Consider the following 22,992-nt stretch of genomic DNA (forward strand, 5'->3'; position numbering starts at 1 on the left):
AAAAAAAGGGAGTATGGAGATTTGAGATTAATTGCATGTTGAAAGCAGCAGCAGCAGCTTGTCACTCAACCGCACTCCTGACTACTAGGTTGTGAATTCAGGACAATTACTTTTAGAATGGCTTTTACCAAAAAAGCCGACAGAAACAACAAAAAGAAACGATTTTAGTATAGTTTGCTTAAAAAAAAAAAGTACCTCATTATTACATTCAATTTTCTTAAGTTCTATAGAAGTAAAATCCTTCCATAAAAGAACAGTAAGAAATGTTTCCCTCCACAGATCTGTTAAGGATGTATTACAAAAATTAACCATGTATGTGACATACCGCATGGTGCTGGCACAGTTCATGAGTGCAACATGCGCAATACACACCAACCCTAACCTAAGAGAAACTGAGTTTCTGACGTTAGAGAACAGTCTCTTGACAATCTAGCACTTGTGCAACAAAATTAAGTTTCTTTCATACACCAACACTTAAACCTATGGGTGAATTCTCCTTGCCAGTGGAAGCAGAAATAAGTTACCTTCCTTCTATTTGGTTTTTCTTTAACTCAGGTAAATGTGTGAGGGCAATTCCCATTTGTGCAAAAGGTTAGAGGTTAAATTAGACCTACAGAATGATGTCAGCATTCGATTTCCAAAACTTTACAACTAGGAGATCAAAGTATGTGCTCCTGTCAGAGTTACTTATCTAGCACTATCTGAAAACTAATCAGAAGATGTCATTCAGTCAAAATTTTTTTGCATGTTCTACTTCAATTAACCCGCCTTTTGGAATTCTTAACTTTAGAGATAACATGGCTTTCAACTAAAGCTCTGAGGGAACCTCTTAAGAGAGCAAGTCTTGTTTATTAAAGTGAGCACAGGAACCCCCAAAATGTGTACAAAGACCTACTCACCACACTGTTCTTTCCCTTCAACTTTGTTTATTGATGTACTGAACATGAAAAAGTACAAAGAATCCAAACACAAAAGAAAACATGTACAGCCTCTTAAATACTCAACAGAATATATTTTCTATTCCAACAGATGTGAATTAAGTCATACTGTACAACTTCAAATAAATACCAGCCTTACATTTTATTAAGTGCTCTGATAAACACTGTAAAGTGAAGCACAATTTGCATGCCCTCTCATCAATGCCTTGGTTTGCTACAGTAGTATAGGAAAGAAGCATGTAGCTGCTGTTTTCCCGTGAGGGAAACCTTATTAATTTTTCTTTAAGTATATACACATATTTTATTTTTTAGTGTTTTTTTTTTTTTTTAAACGCAGAAGGTTAACTCTGACAATCTAAATGCACCTAAGGATATGAGAAAGTGCTAAGCCAATTGATTTCTGAATAGCATTGAGTGGGTCAGCATGAAAACTCGCTTATTCACTTTAGCACGCGCCTCACAGTATATGTACTGTACTATACTGAAAAATTTTATAACTACAGTTTTAAATAATAAAAAATAAAACTCAAAGCAACCGCAAAGATAATGTACAACTATGTTATGCATAGCACATTGCCTGTTCTAAGGGGAAGCACGTGAGCATCTCAGTTTATACAAAAAGCAGGACGTAACTATATAGTTCTCAGTGCATCCTGATGAAGGCCATTTTTTGCCTTCAGCTTTTTTGAAAATTTATTATAAGCTAGATGCTAATCAGAAAATATTTTGTATTTTTTAAAATTTCTTTCATACATGGTAAAGACTTATTTTATTATTTCCCCAAATAGTGGTTTAAGCATCATACAAAGTTAAATTTCAATAGCATACAGATATTTATGATTTTTGTATGAAAAATGTAAGGAAATTTGTTCAAAACCTATGGTTATACTCATTTTTTTTTTTTACCACAAACATATTTATAAACAAAAATGTAGCATCACCATAAACAGCTGAAGCTAGACTATCTACAGACAAAATTAGCAACAAATCTGATGCACTGTAAATTCAAGTCCTCAGGACAACAAAAGTGATTAAGCAAGACCTCAAGTAACAATGTTAATGCCATTTACAAAGGAAAAAACTGATACAAAAACATTCAAAACCTGAACATCACTTGGCATGTAAGGAAAAAAAAAAATCAAATTAGCTGAACGGTTCATAAACACAAGGTCTTATTTACATTACACAAAGCTCAGGTGTTAGCCTTGAACGTAACTTTCAAAATACCTTCAAATATATCCAACTCAGATCACTTTTGCTGATTTGCTGCAGTACAAATCATGTGCAACGTCTTTTTTTCCTTAAGACAAAACAATTCTTCAAACAATACTGCAAGTACATCACTAAACACCATGAGCTCTATCTGAAGGGATTTCTTTAGGAAGAACAGATTTTTTTTCCCCCATCTCTTGGTAATTTAAATTTCTTGCCTGCTCTTATATATTCTTTTGTAAATTTTTTTTATTTGTTTCAAAATCACAAATCAATGTGAGCCACCTATCACATAATAACCAGGATGATCAGACACTCCACTGGTGATTACAAAAACGAAACCAGCAGTGTTTCCCCCATTGATTCTACTCCTTTCATACAAAGATCTCAAAAGTATTTTCTACATCATAAATCTTTCTAAATTTTCCAACCGCTGCAAATTTCCTGGTAAATTTTAAAAGCTCACTAGGTGTCATATGAAGAGATTTCTCAAAGTATTCAAGTCAAAATATTTGTTCCAGGACCAGTAAAAAGTTTCTCCAAATTTTCTTTTTTATAAAAATAGATGCTTTTTTTAAACCCACATCAAAGAGGCTCTTATCTCTTTGGCAAGGTACTGCTTTACGAAAAGTTCTCCAGTATTCTTACAATAAGCGTTTATAATGTAGCCCCCCCTTCCCCAACCCAAATCATAATTACAAAATAAATACTGTTTTTAACTTCATAAATAAAAATGTAAACTTCAAAATACTTTTCTTAAACAGACATAACAGCAATGCTTTAAATGTAAACCAAACACAAAGCTAATCAGAAAAAGGAAAAAAAGGGGGGGAAAAAAAGACACAACCAACTGAAGAATTACAACACAAAGCCTCAATATTTACTCACAGGTTCAAGGCAGTTATGTAAAAAGAAAAGAAATGTCTTCCCTTAGCTGAAACACTTTAAAAGGTCCACCTTCTTCAAAGAAGGCAATAGAATGCAATGTGACAGGTAAAAACCCTGTACCTCTTGTCCATATTCAAACATAAAAGATATTTAAGAAGTTTTAATTCAAATACTAGCAATAAAAAATCTCACATATTTCTTAGGATGCTAAGTAGTCATTTTATCCCCATCTCAACACTGACTTACAAAGACATTTACTAATGTATAAAGTTTCTCTTAACTTGCCTTTGTTGTATAGTTTTCATATATAAATGGACTGAGGACAAGAGCTCATTAGGCTTTGTGCGTTTTGTTTGTCTTAAAGGAGACCTGCAGTACTCTGTCTCCCAGACGGTATCCATTGAGGCTAGCTATCGCCATGGCGGCCTCATCATAGTTTGTCATAGTCACAAATCCAAAACCTTTGCATTTATTGGTGTTAAAGTCACGGATGACCTTCACGTTGGTGACAGCTCCAAAAGGCCCAAACATTTGCCACAGGATACTCTCATCTGCGTCAGGAGCCAGGTTGTACACAAATATACACCACCCTGTTCCGGGGTGCCCAGGGATATTAATTCCAGCCAAACTGGTCATTCCATCAATGGTCATTGGAGAAAACCTACTAAACAAAATAGGAAACACACACACAAAATAAAAACAGAGGTTAGCAATGGACTTTCTTGTCCCTTTTCCATCCCTAAGAATGTTAGTAATTCCCCTCCCCCAACAGATACGTACAACTATTTGATGTTTCAACCAAGGTCTGTGTGTGGCCTTGCAGTGACATGCTAGGCTACTGAGGTATTAAGTTATGAAATGGCCATTACTTGCTGTATTAATCCACAATAGCAAAGAAATATACTTAGAACTGACTCCATGAATTAAGCAGGATTGGCAGGGGGGCGGAGGGGGAAACCAACACATATGTAAACATGCTATAACGTCGCAACGCAATATGAAAAAAATAATGGGTTTTTTAAAGACCAGGTGGCATCCAGTGGGATAAAAATATTCCTTGAGTCAATCGTGCTTCAAAGAGCAACTTTTCATTAGGTTGTACATGCAAAATAAAACCCAACAAAAACTTAATGAGGGGTGTGAGTATCACTCCCAAATCAAAGAAACTAATCAATTGTGGGAAGGGATTATGAGTATCATGAACCTCTATCATTACCTCTTTACTCCATAAGCCATATTGAGCAGATTGTCCAACCTGCAAAACACACATTTAGCAAACTTCAGTTTTTAATTTTTCCCCTTTATGTTAAAGAAAGCTGGGCTTGTTACTGCCATCTTCCAAGGGGATATTTATACATTAATTATATGTGAAGTCTTAAAACACTGAGTCTTTTTACATCCCTGAGGGAACGGGTACCCACTGCCACAGGATTAGCTTTGCCAATGGAGACAGTTCCCCTCTACGCAGGTCAGTGCAGGGGAAGCGGTGGTGGTCATCCAGGAGGAAATGTGGAAGCTCTGGCAGAGTTAACTTTTGGATTCTCACCAGGGAAGTTCTAACTGTGCCATGTGTACCTACGTGTATTTATATGACTTTCAATTTTCACAGCTCTATTGGTTCCTGAGGATACCAAGACACACAGAGACTAACTGGCTGTCCCCAGGCCACGGGACTAGTAAATGGTGGCACTGATATTCAAACGCTGCCATTTACAGAATTCTATACGTTTCCCTTTAATCTCCCAACTTTGAAGAATCAAAAATGTATAATTACAGGTAGAAAAACCGTATTGACAACCTTGGGTAACTCTCCCATTTCTCAGATGTGCTCAACTGAGGTCCAGAAAAGGAAAAAGCGAGCCACTGCTCTAGCCAGCAACAAAGCCAGGGGTTCAGACCCTGAGTCCGACGCTGAGTTTAAACTGTGCGGCATAAACTGGGATTTAAGAAGCCAGGCAGGAAACAACTTGAGTTTCTCTTAAAATTTTTAAGAGAAAGTAACTGGGGTGGGCAGGGACTCTTTAAAACTTTCTACCTTTTTCCTATGTCAGAAATTAAATTAGTTTTATCGTATTTGATTCTTCTTGCTTTATCTATCAGCTGTAAAAAGACCATGTTGATACCCCAGGTTTCCACAGTGCTTAGCAATTAATTACATTGTTTCAAGGAGGCAGGCGTAACTTAACACACGGCCACATCCACCCTCAACTGCCACAAGGCTCAACACTCTCCAAAGACAACCTTGGGGTGGGGGTGGGAGGGGTGCACAATTTTTTCTCATTCTTGTAACACTTGTGAAAGGTTAAGTTTGAGCAGTGCCACAACCTTAGTGTCTAACCCACGCCATCAAGTCAGGCTAGAGCACACCTGTAAAAACAACTCCTTTTAGTTTTATAAAAGCTAAAACACATCTCACCTGGTCTTTCAGAATTGGAAAAAAAAAATGTAGTCTTCTCACATCCCTGCCCCAAATCTCCACTGGGAATTTTGTGTTTTGTAAAAATTAAAAGAATGAACTGAGCTGATAAAATGCGAAGTGTAAAGGGAGAGAACAAATCACAATGACCAAGGATCCTCATCCACGTATGTCTGTCTTGCCCCACTAGCCTCTCACCGTACCACAGAGCACAGGCCTGGGTCACTGCAGGTTTATAATGAATATGTGATGACCGAACAAAGGCAATGAGGTCACCAAGATATTCACCAACTACTTAATCTAGAATGAAAACTACCAGGAGGACCGGCTGGGCAAGTATGTTTGCACAGGCAAGGGAGAAAGCACGTGTGAAAAGAGTTCACACGTGGGAAAGCTGTATTCTCTGCAGAGGTGATGAGTATAGTCAAAGAGGCCTTGTCTTCACACTCAAGAATAAGGGTCACAAATACTGGCAATAAAGATGAACACAAATTGGTATCACAACATAATCTGACAAAAAAATTTCATCAAATTGCTGTAATGATCAATACAGAATGCATTGGGCATATGATACCTGTGGAACAGAACAGCCTACTGAGGTCTCCATCCAAAGTGCTAAAAGGCTCAGAACAAAGAAATACCTTATTGATTCACCCAAAATAGTTATACCATCTGAGCTCATTAATCGCATCCAGGTAGAGACTGTCACACTTTGCCACTGCTCACTTAGGACAGTAACCAAACACCTAGAGACAGAATTTTCTAAACAAGTTTTCAGTATTTTCAAAACCTGCCCCAAAAGCAAATTACAGTCACACATCACTTAACAATGGGGATATACCCTGAGAAACACATCATTAGGCAATCTGTCATCATGGGAACATCATCGAGTATACTTACACAAACCTCGATGGAGGAGCCTAGTATACACCTAGGCTATATGGGACAGCCTAGTGTTCCCAGGCTACAAACCTATACAGCATGTTACTGTACTATAGGCAACTGTAACACAATGGTAAGCATTTGTGTATCTAAACATACCTAAACACAACAAAGTAATGTGTTGCACTACAATGCTACCATGGCTACTGTATCGCTAAGCAATAGGAACTTTTCAGCTCCATTACAATCTTATGCGACCACCTTTGTATATGTGGTCTGTCATTGACTGAAGCATTGTTACGCGATGCGTGACTGTGCATACACTGAGGGAGACAGATCTCATTCCTTGCCCTCCATCTCCCGCTCCAGGCAGAAGGTCTAGGACGTTTGTACCAGGATCTCCAAGAACTCTCCCAATGGGCTTCACATTTGCCCTATCTGTGAAATCCCATATAATACCATGATCTTCACTGATTTCTTCACTTGTCTCTAATTTAGGAAAAATTTGGACCTTTGGAATTTAAGCCAAGTTATCTCCCGTATCCCTTTTTCCTCCCCTATCACCAAAAAACATAGGGAAGAGCACTGAACCTAGGAACCAGGGACCAGGCACTGCTGAAACCCCTGCCTGTATGCAGCTGGGCCTAGAAGGTTTCCTTGCTCTCTCGGGGCCACACATACACATTTCCCAAGGGAGCTCAGAGAAGGCAATGGGTGCTCCACACGGGCACCACGCACTCCATCTAGTAGCAGTTGGGAAACTGTAAACTAGTTAGTTACAAGAGAAAATGACGCAGTGCCTTGTATGCAAGGACCCTATTGCTCCCTAGAATTATGTCTTTGGTAGGTCTGTCCATAGCTCAATGGTATCTTTTGTATATAGTCACTGAAATACGGAAGTTGATTTTTAAATGGAGACCAAGTTAGTAGCCTCCATAATAACTTGGGCGGGGGGGTGAGGGGAAGTGTGCGTGATGATGTACCACACTGTGAGAAATAAATATTAAAGTGTCCATTACATATATATTTTTTAGTATTTAAAAATAAAGTATTCTTTACTTATCTTTAATAAATACACTGCACCCAGCACCCTCACTCAGTCCCACTTGCTTCTCTGGTGGAAGACAGAGCAGTCCTCCCAGGACAGAGATGGCCAGTGGCACCCTCACCTGTGCTTTAGCCTGAACGTAACCCTAACCATAATCCATTTTACAAACAACACATTCAGTGGATTTGGAGGATTAGACTGGATAACCTAGCTTTAATTAAAATAACCTTCACCTAAAGAAAAGGCAGCTTTAAAAAGATTCCTATAAATTTAAAAAATCAGAACTGAGGATGACGCCGGTAAGAGAAACCCAAATAAGTAAGAAGAGTGTCGACTATTTCTCCTACTCCCAGTACAAGCTACATTATCAGTAGTTAGACATAAGATAATTCAACGTGTCTCACAAGAAGTCAGACAGGAAATTCAAAATTATTATTTTATAGATCTTACTTTAAAAGGCATATTATTTATTAAGATGGTAAGTAAATGAAAAGTGAACCCAGGCGGTATAATAATTAGCAAGACATTTGATATATTGTTTATTTTATCTTTAGCCTATCTTTATTTTCTATATTTTATTAGAGTTTATAAGTTAATGAATAGCACAAGCCCATGTACATATGGAATTTATGGAAAAATAGGGGTATGTGTGTAAACATTTTTTGGTCAATAGAAATATAACTCAGATAATAACTAGGTAATATTCTGAACACAATCATGTATCAGGTAGATCATCCCCATTTCAAAGTTAGGTGTTTATAATAGAAAATTTTAAAAAAGGCACCTGCCTTATCTTTAAGAAATTTAGCTGACGGACTGTGGGAGGTCCTATGTGCAAGTAAAGGGGAAATGTGAAATCAGTTAAACTCAGAAATAAAAATATAGAGAGGTTATTGAGTAAGAAAATAAAACTCTGAACCCCGCAAATAATGGTTATCAAAACCTCTTGAAAGCACCAACCAAGACCTGCTTTGAAGTTATTCACAATAAGATCAACTTACCACCTTATCCAATGAGGTGGTATCATCTGTCTTCTAAGAAAGAAGGAAACTGTTGAAGAGGACCAACACCAGTTTCTTCCGAAAGGAAATTGTGATAATGCAACCAGCATATGCCTTAAATGCAACTCAAGTGCTGATTTAAAAGGCTCCTTTAAAAATGCATAAAGCCTCATAGAAGCAGGCACACAGGCCATTAAACCAGATCACATTCAGTAAAATTAAAGCTACTCCACAAAAAAAAGAACATGAAAAAAAGTTGGCTTAAAGTTTAATTTAGATATCATGTCCCAAGAATATACCTAAGGGGCTTGAGTTATACTATCCATCAAAATAAATAAGGTATGTCTTATTCTGAAAACTGCAATTACATCAGCATATTAGATCAGCAGTGCTCGTGTTAAAATAATTATCTGATTGTTCACATGGGTTGCCTGAGCCATAAATCTCACAAGCCTCCATTTAAACTTAACCCTTCTTACATGGATTTTAAATTTTTTGACCTCAAAAGATATGGTACACTTCATGATTATTAAAAGTATCTTTGACTATTATTATTATACATATAACTTGTATTCTCCAAACTCTCTCAACTCCCAGGGTACTAGGACAACATAAAAATACACGGTAAGAAATTTTTCCAAGTGCTTGCTGTAAGGTGTCAAACTTAAGGCAAAGTCATTAAAACACAAATATGAGGGACACATATGTATTGTAAGGATTTAGATCTGAACTACAGAAAAGAGCAAAACACCAACAAAACAAGCACATTCTTAATTCAAGAGTCTCTATGAGGTCAAAGAAGGTGGTTCAGCCTTTATTCAACAGAACGAGAGAGGTAAACAAAAAAAAAAAAAAAATCAAGATAATGACAACCAAGTTCTATATATGGTATTAAAGAAAAAGCACCAAACACACCTCAGGTTAAACCTGAATTCTAGTAATAATTTCTTCCAACACCTAATCTAGATCAAACACCTTCACTGAGCACATGGATTAGGTCGCATTTTATTATCTGGACAGACATTATGGGAGGAATGGGAAAGGGAGACGACAGGAATCTGAAGGGAGAAGAATCATCTCCCCATTTTTCTAAAACCAGGTTTCTCTTACAACTGACAACTCTCATTCTCTTCCTCCAAAATTTCTATCTATAGGAGTCAAGAAGAGAAAGAATTTCCAAGTTAATGATAACATATGGTACTAAAAGATAAAACACAGAATGGGTAGAAGATATTTTAAAAGACATTAAAATTGACCACCAGAGCATCCCATAAAGCTTTACACCCAACCAAAAATAAAAAGCACAGAGCATGCAGGCAGGGTGGCTAGGCGGGCCTGAGAGTGGACACTGCAGTCATCAACGGTCCAACACTTGGGTCACCCACACGCCTTGCCATTTCAATAACCACTCTCCTGAATCCTGCCTTTTCACTCCTTTTGCTCAATCTTCCCTAGAATTCAATCTTGATTCTGAGAATCTGTTTCACTTAACTACCATAAAACAAAAACACAGCTTAAATTGGAGGAAAAGAAATAACAACTGAAACTAATATAGCTTTCTAATAACATTTTATACCTTCAGAGCATTAAAATTAAATAATAAATTTTAAAGAACTTTCCTGTATCTAAGCTCGAAATTCTTTTTTAGGCCCCAAAGAGCTCCAGTGTTCATCATGACAGGCTGCCTACAAAATACCTGTAAAATTCCTTCAAGCTTGTTTGTCCTAAATTTGCAAAAAAAAAAAAAAAAAAAAAAATTCACTTAAGAAATATGCCATAGAGGAAACCCACAGGCAGAGCTAAAAAAGGGCATTGTGAGATTTTTCTCCACAAGGGCAAGCATCAATCAGCCTCATCTCTGGCTGGCGTCTTTCCCTCTAGTCTGATCACTACTATCATTCACCAAAGTCAAAGGTGGCAAAGGTTTCTTTTCTACACAAGGCTTTTTTTTTCTCACAAAGTTACAGCAAAGAGTGAAGTGAATAACAAGGCTCAACCCATTGGGACCCAGTAACCCAGTTCAAATGTAGCCTTATGACAGGACCACCTCTTCTCCCGGGGCAAAGGCCAACGTAAGTAGCAAGTTAACATTATATTTATGGCAAATTTTCTTCTCATGCCTCAAGTAATACAACGGAGTATTTTTTAAAAGAAGAGATGTTTTGACTGATTTTATCTCCATTTTCTTCAGCACTCTAAATACCTCAATGAAAAAAAATACGTGATTTAAGCTAGAAAACGTGTGTAACTCCTTGATCTTATTAGGTTATATCTGTGACTATATTTTTGGTAATTAACTATTCTGTCCCAGGAAGAAAAGAAATAAAATTGATATATACTAGGGAAAAAAAAATTAGTGTGTGGGGTTAGATGGCATTCCGGCTGCAGTATACCATATGGCCAAAAAGGATATTTTAAAAACGTCCTGGAAAATAAAAACTGAGTGACTGCTTATGAAACCAGAAACTCTTTGTGCTCTGTTTAACTTCTTAAAGTCACTGTTCTTCTCATATGCAGATTAGGGACTTTTTTTTTTAATGACTCCTGCTTTGGTTGTTACCGTAGGAGTAAAATAAAACTTTAAAAATTGGAATATTTATACCTGTCAAAAAAAGAGTGTCTTCATGTACTCACCATCAAATTGGTTTCACTGATCATCACCTAAGAGCACATTTAGGAATAACATTGATAGGGTGTAGGGCAGATGTGGGTGGGGGAGAGGATGGGTGTTTTATGTATACATAATGAGTGCAATGCGCACTGTCTAGGGGATGGACACGTTTGAGGCTCTGACTCAGAGGGGTGGAGGGGACAAGGGCAATATACGTAACCTAAACTTTTGTACCCCCACAATGTGCTGAAATAAGAATAAAAATAAATAGATAAAAAAGAGTGCCTTCTTTGGGCTAAAGCCATGGTCATTCTATGGACAATACAAAGGTCAACAAAATTACCACCCACAGGCCAAATCCAGACTGCCTGTCACCTGTTGCTGTATGGCCCAGAAGCTAAGAATATTTCAAGAGTTGTTTAAAAAAAAGAAAAGAAAGACACAGATGCAACAGAGACCAAGACCCATAAAACCTAAATTATTAATCTGGTCTTTTACAGAGAAGGTCTGCCAACCTCTAAACTACAAGAAACAAAAAAAGGGGAGGAGAGGGACTGATTTTTAGAAACTTAACAGTCACATAGGTTATATATCCTTAATGGTACATATATTATAAAACAAAGCTGAAAAGAGCTTGACCTAAAAATCGAAACTTGAGAATAAAATTTTGCCAAGAAAAAAACTAAAAAGGGGAAATCTGAAGCACTGGAAATAGTTAAGAAGACCCCAGCAATCTGTAGGTTAAAATTTCTCAACCTGGCACTATTAATGTTTTGGGCCAGATAATGCGCTGTTGTTGGGCTATGCTACATGCTGCAGGAGGTTTGGCAGCATCCCTGGCCTCTACTCACTAGATGTTAGTAGCACACCCATCCAAGTTATGCCAACATAAACACCTCCAGACATTCCCAAATGTCGCCTGGGGGCGCAAAATCACCCCTAGTTCAGAACCACTGCTGCAGGTTATTGTTCTTTTTTCCCCACCTCCAGCATTAGCAGAAGACAAAACTATTCCCCAAGAAGGCTCTCTCTGTGCCCATAAGAAAAAGAAAGAAAACAACAATAATGATAAACGTAAACCAGAGCTCCTGTCAATAAAAAGCACTGGACAGTAAACCTGAGCATTCTCTCTCAGTTTAGTAGCTGGGCACAAGAACTAGACCAGACTTACCTAAAACGCTGTGCCTGCTGAGCTAGCGGTCCTGGATACCTTCTGTTTGGAGACTGGTACAGCTGGGAAAGGATGGCCTGATTGGTTTTTTGGCTTGGATTATTAGCAAACTTTACAGTGATTGGCTCTGTGGCACCAGGAGGTTTCTGGCCATTTAGGCCTTTGATAGCTTCTTCTGCCTCAATCCGCTTGTCAAATCGAATAAACCCTACACCCCTTGATATGCCTATGGTAGATTTGAGTAAAGATTTGGGAAAGAGGGAGTGGAAGGAGAGGGGAGGGAGAGAAGAAAGGATAAATTAATTTTTCCTTCTCAAGAACACGTTTTTCACCCACATATAACATTTGTCACAAAAATCACACCAAGAGGAAAGTTTTACCTTAACTTACTAGCAATTCAATCTACAAATCTCAATTTTGCATTGTTTTTAAATGCATGAAGTCAGTTATACAAGCTGAGTACCTATTATCACACGCCTGCCAACAAGCCAAGAAGACAAAGCACAGGGACGTCCATGTTTTCTCTCTCTCCCCCCCGCCATACACTCTCTTTAATAATGTCAACAGCATGTCTGAGTTCCATTTTTCAAATTGTGCTATTGGACAAGCAGCTCAGAAATGAGAGGCACCATAGTTCCCTTCCTTGAAACAAGGAGAACAGAAGCAAGCATTTGCTAAAAATGCTAAAAAGCTATGCTAAAAATACATACACAGTGGTAGAAAGATGTATTTCAGCTGAAATTTTAAATAATATGTTTGGTTTAATAATAATATATAGGATATAGGTCCTTTAATAAAAAAATGTCTGCAGAGGCTCTTCCAGTTCTCTGAAGCTCCCCATGCTTCTAGCTAGCTGTACCTTCTTGGAGAAATACTATATGGAGAAAAAGATGTGAAAGAGGACCTAGATTTTAAAAATAAACAAGAAGCAAAGCATCAAAGCTTTCTGGCCTCGGCATGCATTACTCCTGACTACAGAAGGTCACTCCCTGTCCCATATTCTCCCCACTTTGAAAGAGACAAGAATGGAAAAGCAAAAGGATGGTCAAGAACCTTTCTAGCTTAAGAGAAGTGGCAGAGGGAAACCCAACTCTCTCCCTTTAATTAGGGTGCACAGGCCAGTCAGGGTGGCCACAGCTGGTCATCACGAGATAAGCAGTTGAAGGGAAATTCTTTCTGGCATGTAATTTGGTACTGGGTAGTACCAGTTTGGGACTAGTATCTAGAAAAGTATAGATGGCTCAGAGTATGTCAATGAAGGAAAAAATGAGGGGTTACTGAGAAAGGTATGCTGAGAAAATGCACTAGACCACTGTGATTTACAGGAACTTTAAAATGAAATGCAGGTTTACTTGCTTTACTATTAATACTGGGTAAGGTCAATGGCTTAGAATTTTCTAAGGTAGACAGGCATTTTTCCATATATGCTTATCTCAGACAGCCCCTATCACTTTACCTTTTCCATTTAAACCATATCCATTGCACATTATTACCACCTGATGGCTGAAGAAGAAAATTGCAAGGTTTCATTTTTCATTTCAGGTAAAGGTTCACTTTGAAAGCCTTACATATGAAGATTAAACGGTGAAATGATAGCAAATACATCCGTTCGTGCTATCTACTAGCATTTATTAAGAACAAACAACTTCTAGAACTTAGCTGTTCCATTAGAAAACCATTGGAGTAGCAATAAAATGGCCTGTACACAGGTTGAGCCACCTAAACCAGTAGTCCTCAACCTTGAGCACTCATCAGAATAACTGGTGGGTAAAACACCCATCCTCAGAGTTTTATTCAGTAGGTTTTGGATGGGGCTCAAGAATTTGCATTTCTAGCAAGGTTCCAGAAGGATGCTAACGCTGCAAGTACAGGACGAGACCTGAGAACTGCTGACTAAACCACAAAGTGGTGAGCTAGGACCGACCACCCGTGATCCCATGTACTCAGGATGGACTGTTAAGAGATGAGATAGGCTTTCTGTGTCACAGGGGAAGTCTACTTTCAATTCACCAAGACCTCATTGAGAATGAATGCATTTTAAAAGCATGAATGATATAAACAAAATAAAAGGGCATTTTTATAGCTTTGCACAAATTTATCTGGATTGCTAGGCCTGGATTTCTCTTTAATCCTTTTAGCAGTCTGTGTAATACAACATGGTGTGATAAGAATGTATGAGTATTAATGAAATAACTAATGCAGTTAAGAAGACAGTGTTTTACATACTCTCGACTTATTTTCTCATGACAGCAAAATCTATAGGCTATTCTCCCAGGCTTGTATACAGTGGTAGATCTCTTTCTACCCAGAACTGTAAGAGTGGTGCTTCCTATGAAGCCAATTAACAGAAAGGTGGGGGGAGGTATAACTTGAGCTGCTCTGATCAAATTCAGATCAACTAAATTGATCTTCACTTGGAGAATTAAAAATTTGGTCTCAGTTTATTCTGCAGTTAATGCACTACTTTATTTTTTTTTTTAAACTTAGATATTGCAGTATATGGTATGTTTCCAGGGCATTATCATTGTGAGGAGGGAGGGCAGGAGGAGTGGGGAGAAAGAAACAAATAGTAAAGAGAAAAGCTACCTATTTTTTTTAACCCACAAATCTTAATGCAGCTGCTTGAGTATAGGCACTATAGGTAATTTACCACCCCCAACTCCTTTCCATTTTTCTCCATTTTTAAAACGTTTCTGAAAGAATGAGTATCGCTTTTATAACAGAAAAATAAATCTGTACTTTATTTTTAAAAACTGTAATCAAATCCTAGCTTTTCTTTAAAAGATTTGGCAGAACAGCTCCCTTACATATAAAAGTTTTAATAAACATCTTAGTCTTCTCATTGCAGTTTGGCTAAAAGTTACATTAGGCACAAAGTTTTTAGAATTCAAAATTTCATACTCTTAATTACATATGCCTACATAGCACAGCATGGACCTGGAAAACAGCCTTAACAGCAATTACTAGTGTGGATACAGTGTAATCCTCCCTTGGAGGACAAGGTGTATATTGCTACATTAGACTTTGCTTTTTTACAAAAATAAGATTGTTTATTAGGGCTTTATAAGCAGGATAGGGGCTATTTTCACACAGTGGCTTGGAAATAAAGATTGTAACATCTATAAATTTATTACAAGCCATGAAACAGGCTTCAAACCTGCACCTTCAGGGTGGAAATGACTCAAGTGCGCTCACTACACTCCACAATCTATTTTTGTCCATGCATATTTATGAACAATTCCAGCAGAAAATTGCATTTTCTGGCCCACATATACCTTTGATGTGTTCTACAGGCAAGACTGCTGTATGAGAAGACAGAATATTTCACAATCTGCCAGTCAGAAAGAGTAAAAGACTGTCCGGAATAGCTGCCTACTTACCAGTGACCTGGTCAACAAGAATACGAGAAGTAATAATGCGTCCATATTGTGAAAAAAGCTGTTCCAACTCCTTCTGGGTCATTGTTTTTGGAAGTCCACTGACATATAAATTTGCATCTCTGATAGAGGCTGAACTTGGGCGAGCATAGGAAACCTGAAAAGGGGAAATAAAATTAGATGTATATGCACACTCAGTCACCTCTCTGTAGAAATTCAAAGACTGCCTCCTTTGAAAAGGAGCTTCTGTCCAAGAGGAACATGTAACAAACACTGAAGTTAAAGCAAGCTAGGCGCCAAGTGCTTTGCTCATTTCTGGGTTAATTCTAGACAAATGGACGTGTCATTCCTCAGGGTAGAAAGGAGCAGTATTTATCCCTACACGGTGTCAAGTTCTCAAAACAAAGCAGTGGTGCATACAGCACAGTACTACTGCCCACAGTAATAGGTTGTCCTCAGTGGGGCCAACACTCCAGAATAGGGATTTAGGCCTGATCATTCCAACCTTAAGAATTCACTGGACACGTTTTTGTTTTCCAGCCTCTCCCACCTGAGAGGGTGGTGGTGCAATGATTCTAAAACAATTTACCCTTCATCAGTAAATATGCCCTTTTGATTTATGCCAAAATAACATTCGATCTTCCATGAATTCCCAGCAATTTAAATATGTGCATGAGCTATACAGTCCCATTATTCTTTGTCCATTGCCTTCTTGTCCACAAATCTTTTAACCTCAATTTTGAAAAGGTCTTAAGTCCTTTTACTAACTTTACCTGCCACCTTATGTATTCTTTCAAAAAGCTTCCTATCTTTGGGATCTAACATACAAAATCCTACAAGGAAAAAAGACAAAATAAGTCTGTATGTATTTATTTATAATCATCCTTCATGTAAACTCCATGACAGAAGAAACTACATCTGCCTCGCTCATGGCTGCTCACTCTAGTCAACGCTTGGCATGTGATAAATGCTATAATATTTGGTGAGTATAAGCCTCTCCAATACCCCATTGATCCTGCAGGTTCACAACAGCCTACTGAACCAGACAGAGCATTTCACGGACAGATCAAGTCATCTAGATCACTTATCCCCATTGTAATCAATGGCTCTTTGCCTATAACCTATCTCTGCCAATATTTGGATAGCTGCAAGTCTCCTGAGCTATATTCCTGACCACATTCCCTTTGGTTTAACTGTAAGCTCTTCTGGACTGGCCTACTGCAAGGACAGAAATCTCACAATATACCCCATCTTCCAGATTACTCATAAAAATGGCCAATGAGTCTAACTCTGGGATTGATTTGCTGAGGTATCATGATATGATTACTTCTGCCTACTCATTTTACCCATTAGTTTTAATCTAGTTTATTACCAAAAAAATCTTTTTCCAATTTACACTAACATTTAAATAACTCTTAGTATGAAACACCAAATACCTTCTCCATAATTTAAACTATGACCATAGCTCTCTATTATCACTTCTTTTTGCTTTCCAGAAAGAAAAAAAAAAAAAAAAAAAAGCCAGGTTTTACACTACTTCATAAAGGTCTTGCAATCTCTCACCCTGCCCCAATAGTGTTAACATTCCATACTCCTACCCTTTACCTTTGTTCAACCAGTTTGCTCGTTAACAAGTGAAAATATAGGCCGGGCGCGGTGGCTCACGCCTGTAATCCTAGCTCTCTGGGAGGCCGAGGTGGGCGGATCGTTTGAGCTCAGGAGTTCGAGACCAGCCTGAGCAAGAGCGAGACCCCATCTCTACTAAAAATAGAAAGAAATTATATGGACAGCTAAAAATATATACAGAAAAAATTAGCCGGGCATGGTGGTGCATGCCTGTAGTCCCAGCTACTAGGGAGGCTGAGACAGGAGGATCGCTTGAGCCCAGGAGTTTGAGGTTGCTGTGAGCTAGGCTGACGCCACGGCACTCACTCTAGCCTGGGCAACAGAGTGAGACTCTGTCTCAAAAAAAAAAAAAAAAAAAAAAAAAACAAGTGAAAATATACCTGTTATTCCAAAGGCTACATTTAGAAGTCATATTAGCACTGTCATACAGAAAGAAGGAATTTGGAATAGTAGCAGAGAGAAGAGACAGCTTATTCACACACTACTCTTACTTCTCTATGCCTAAACACTTAAGGACAATGAAGATTGGGGACCTTAAATGTAAGTGAAAAATAAATGAAGGAAAGTTTCAAGTGATCAAAATAATTTAAATGAAATCTAGTCTGGGAGACTGCTATAAACTGATGAAACATAAAGCCACTGAATCATATATGCATTCGGTAATGTGAATAAATGAAAACTCAATTTCTTTTCTAGAGTAGTACAATTCTCAATCAGCCAAGAAAGTAAAAACAAAAAACAAAAAAATACCACTTGGGACCCACATTCACATCTAGGACTTCATGGCTTTCCTTTCACAGCAGGGAGCGCTCAACAAGTCAGGCGGTACTCTGCTCCAGATCATGTGACTATGGTATTCCCATTATAAAGAGCCACTTCCCATAGGTTACAAGATAAGCACCCACAGTCTCAAAGGAAGCTAATTTGCAATGAAGCAGGCAACAGCAGAAGCAGGCAGTCTTTGCATGGGAGCAGGTGAGGCAAGAGGCAGTGAACAATGGTTAAAGATAACAATTCTCTAATAGGTGTACCTGGGCTCAAAACTAGGTTGAATTCATTATGAGCTCTGTGAACTTGGGACAAATTCTTTAGGCCTATTAACACGTAATTATACCTTCTTTGTACGGTTATTAGGAATAATTAAATAATTTCTAATCCACATGAAATGTTTAGTCTGAAAACCTATGTGACTACATTATAAATATTATTTACCTCTACATCCACCTGAAAATGCAAAGACCCAGACCATTAAAGTTGAGAGTAACCTGAGTCCGTGACAGTGTTCTAGAATAATTTACTCATGCAGTGACATTCACTGCTTTGTGCATTTCAGATGAGTGTGGGTGGTGTATCTTAAAAGTTATCCTAAGATATATTTAGGAAAACGGGTTTATATTTAGTGCTTATATAAAAGCTTTGAAAACATACTTGGGTCAGTTATTTTTTTTTTTTTTCCAATGTCCAGTCTTCAGTTCACACTGTTTCTTTAAAAAAAAAAAAAAAACACTCCAACACAAATCTTCTCAAAAAGGCATTTTTCAGTAACTGTTGTCAAAGAACCACTTTCCACTACCACAGGCAGGACAAAGGTGCTTAGATTTATATAATCTCAAGGTGGTAACAATGTTTAATACTAAACTTACGTTTAGGGGCTTCTAAGACTTCACCATTTACAATGCATTTTAAAAACTACAGTATTTGTCTGTGCCTCGAAACAACTCCATGAGGGAAAGCAGGGTACAAATTAGTTATTTTATAGCTGGGGAAGCAGGCACAGACAAGGTAAACAACATGACTAAGGTTATACACAACTAGTGTTGAATTCTGGATTCACACTCTCATCTTTTGACTCCACGTCCTTGGCCTTGTCGTCCAGTTTTCCTTCCCCAACACCACACACTGCGGTCACGAGCTTCTCAGTGCACTTGTTCTAAGAGTTTGGAAAAATTAAATGAATCTTGGCTATTTCCTAAACTCACAAACTGAGCTCAAGACAGAAAACAGGATGTCACCAGAAAGTACAGTTAAGTCAAAAGTTATTTTATTTCACTTTCCATGAATAGTTTTTAAAAGTAACTCTTTCTAAGATGAGTGGCCACTAATTGAGATGAACCAGAGAAACTGCACATAATAATTAGAATTTTGAAGCTAGTTTTTCTTCCATTCGAATTCCTAGAAACAAGCAATGCCACCCACCCCCACCCCCTTCCAGGAAAGAAAGATGTCAGGAAGGGTAACTGCCCACCTCCTCCTCCCAGAGGGGGGCTGCAGGCCTCCCCCCATCCCTTCCTTTCTTGGGATTAAGCAGCTCCCTTTCCCTCCTTCCTTTATCAAGGATATCACTGTCATCAACATCCTCCCTTCCAAGAAAACAAAACTTTTCTTCTTCTTCCATCTCAAAGGATTATAAATAGAAAATGTACTTAGACCAAAGTGGGAAGAAGGCTTGTCGTGGGATACGGACTTGCACTTTGGAGATTCAAATCAGTTTCAAGACCAAATCTTGTAACGACAGTTATCAGTACCCTTCTCTATTCTCAATTTTTTTTTTTTTCCTGTGGATTTGGAGCTTGTACAGGTACCTTGCTTTAATACTCACCTAGAGAACCATGCAGGGGCTATCTTCAGCTTCAAAGGGTTAAGTATCTTTGTGGTTCTTCAAGACTAAATTCCCTTGGAGGAGACCCAAGAGGTTTGTTTTAAATGACAAATTCTATATTAGAAATACTTCAATATAATGAACTTCCAAAATAACTTCCTACCCGGGTCAACATAGCTTCTTCCTCCACCTGCAAACTGTTCTCTGATCTACATTCACTGGATTAATACATGGGTTTGGATTTTCACTGCCATTTAAACAGATGAATATTCAATGCCTGAGGAGCAAGGTTATGAAATGTCAAAACTACTAAGTGAAGGATCTAATTTAAGAGGCAGCCAGAGAGTCTGCAATTTAAATATTTAAAGATGATACAAGGAGTACAACGCTGAACACCAATCTACTCCAAAGATAGCAATTTAAAACCCAGGTTTATTCTGGAATTTCTCACAACCCTACAAGTGATATAATAAACAAAGACAAGCAATATTGAGATTATATGAGAGGAGAGAAAGGCAGGCAGTTAGAAGTAACATGCAAATAAATGCTCTAGCCAATGGCTTCTCAAATTGTTCTTCACAAATGAGATTAGACTGGACAAAAAAGAGATAAAAATAGATTTATCAAAGTAATTAGGTCTCAAAAATGGAATAGTTTGAAATACAGTATATTCCATGTAATTAAAAACTCATTTCTTCATCAGCAGCTAAAACTAATTATACATTAAACATGCAAAGATGAGTAACACATAACACTAAGAGTGGGCTATCAAAACACAAGTTAATCAAAATACACAGAACTAAAAGGAACGAAAATATCATATGAATAAGAATTTGTAATTTATACATGTACATAGTAAAGTTTAAAATCCCAGTACATCACTTTCAATAGAAGTCCATTTAAACACTTGTCCAAACACATAACTACTCTCATTTCTCTGATTCATCAATCGAAAGATCAGTCACAGTGGATATTAATATCAACAGATTAAAGTGATAAGGTCCATAAATGACCAAAGCAATTCACTCTTTTTTAAACTAAGAGCATTTGAAAAATCACCCACTGACAAGATCACCATTGAACAACTTTTATCATTTGTCAATTACTGACCCAGGACTAGAAACATTAAACCTAAAAATTAGATACTTGCCACTTTAGACTTTTTTGAAAAGCTCCATTCAATCTCTCCAACTGAAAGGATTGGATAAGGTCATAGTTATGCGTATTTAAACTGAATTAATTGCTGTTCAAAAAAAAAAAAAAAGAGTCTTGCTTGATAGGACCATCCGGAAAACGACACTATCACAAAATAAAAGTTGGCTCTGGTAGGCAGTAGCAAAGGTCTTGTGAGAGCAAGACTGACTATCTAGACAGTTGGATACACTGGACCTTCCAAAAGACCTCAGAAGTAAAGTACATTGATCTCTAACCACAATTCAGGCCACAGACTTCAAAATTCACCCAAAAGGAAGACACGTACTTTGATCCTGCTTCTAAATGCAAAACCCTACCAGGAATAGGTTTCAAATACACATCAAGGCATATGCGTAACATACACCAAGATTAAATTTTCAATCAGGAAGGGCATATTTCACAATGGGTCAAAAATGAGTATGTCTGAGAGGACAACAAATTAAAGATTAGCTCCAGCAGAGATGTTCGAACTAAAAGAAATAGTCACATCTAACAGGAAGGCTCATAAAAGGTATTATTAGGGCAGTTACCTTTAATGAATATTCCAAGATACAGAATTTAGACAACTATATCAATGGAAAATACATATACACTTTAAGATTTTCAGTTTCTTAGTCCCTTATGCATTCAGGGCACTGGCTACCTTTTCTATATAAGCGTACATAACCTTCAGTAGTTTCCCAAAGCTTCCTGTTCGCTCACTTCCCTATGTTAACATGAGCTGCTCCTTCCACCCATCTAAATTTCAGTCATTTCAGACAACGCACAGGCATCACCTAGTCCCTAAACTCAATGCTCATCAATCCTCTCCAGTACAGTCTGAGTTAGGGACCTCTTATCTGACCCACAATGCATTATATGCTTATTCTCTTAAAAATGGACCAATCCAAGGTGTACTTCTCTGTTATCCTGTCTTCTGATTGACAGAACCCCTTGAAATAAGAAACCTTGTCATCACACTACTTTGTACACCCTGGTACCTGCAACACATTTATTGAAATGAAGACGATTTATAATCATATACTCATTTGAGAGAGATTATTTTTGAAACCTTGTTTAAAAGTTAAGAGAAGCCACAAGCCACATTGTAATGTACCAAAAATCATAGGTTATGGTATTTTGTGCATAGACTAGAATGAAAATTCCATTAAACATTTTTAAAATAACGTTTCATTTCTCAAATGGAGATTCAAGTCCCTAGAAGCAACAGTCTCTGACAGAATAATATATTGACAGCAGGGGGACAGTCTTAATTTTGGAGCAAAAAGAAAATACAGTGATCATTTAGTCCAATTTCTTTATATTTAGAAAAGAGGCAGGGCTGAAGCACAGAAAGGCAAAGTGACTTATCCAAAGACACAAAGCAAAAGAATTAAGTGTAGCATTCAGAGGTCTTGACTCTTCATCAAAGGTTCCACATTATACCATTATCTGCAACAACAGCCTTTGAAATCATGAAATGTTCTTATGTAATGGCAGTTATCACAAGAATGATCAGATATTTCCAAAGAGATATCAGAAGAGATACTGCAAGAAGGTTAAAAACCTTAGCTTTGTAAAATATTTTCTTAAATACACATAAGGAGATATGAAACAAGTCAAAATGAATCATTCTCATAGGATAGTTACTATATTTCTTCTACCAGTAATGCCTGAGAATTATGCAGGAGATGTTTGAGAAAAATCTAATTACATGGGGTTGAGGAAGAATAAAGAGAAAAATCAAACTAAGAATCTTGAGACTAGTGTTTTACACCAATAATAATGTACCTATAATTGAATTTTTGATATTATTATTTCTGTCCTTTTTAAAAATTACATGCCATTTAACAGAAAGGGAAAATAGCAACTAGATGTTTACACTAAGGAGACTTCTCGGTCTCATATCATTTTCAAGTCTTGGTGCAAAATCATTAAAGAAAAGTCAATGCAGTTGATCTTAGTTTCAACTTAAAGATGAAGCTAAGAATAAATAATGTCCTAAGAATAACTAATCACATGACCTTGCTAAAGACAATACTAAAACTAC

General features: G+C 37.5%; 1 protein-coding gene across 43 annotated transcripts in view; it reads right to left on the reverse strand.

Annotated features, from left to right (window-relative positions):
- Positions 1 to 909: 909 nt before the first annotated feature.
- ELAVL2 (ELAV like RNA binding protein 2) overlaps positions 910 to 22,992 on the reverse strand; it is a 157,567-nt gene continuing 135,484 nt past the window's right edge. For 16 of the 43 annotated variants that reach the window (XM_069474286.1, XM_069474279.1, XM_069474271.1 and 13 more), the window contains 4 exons: positions 15,548 to 15,701; positions 12,168 to 12,393; positions 4,255 to 4,293; positions 910 to 3,699 (listed from right to left, as the gene is read on the reverse strand). In XM_069474286.1, coding sequence (XP_069330387.1) covers positions 3,372 to 3,699; positions 4,255 to 4,293; positions 12,168 to 12,393; positions 15,548 to 15,701 — 747 coding nt within the window. In that variant the 3' untranslated portion in view covers positions 910 to 3,371. Of the gene's footprint in view, positions 3,718 to 4,254; positions 4,294 to 12,167; positions 12,394 to 15,547; positions 15,702 to 22,992 lie in introns of all 43 variants that reach the window. The other 27 variants (XM_069474285.1, XM_069474276.1, XM_069474295.1 and 24 more) reach the window with 5 other exon arrangements.

Source organism: Eulemur rufifrons, chromosome 7 (genome assembly GCF_041146395.1).
Source record: "Eulemur rufifrons isolate Redbay chromosome 7, OSU_ERuf_1, whole genome shotgun sequence".
Lineage (NCBI taxonomy): Eukaryota > Metazoa > Chordata > Mammalia > Primates > Lemuridae > Eulemur > Eulemur rufifrons.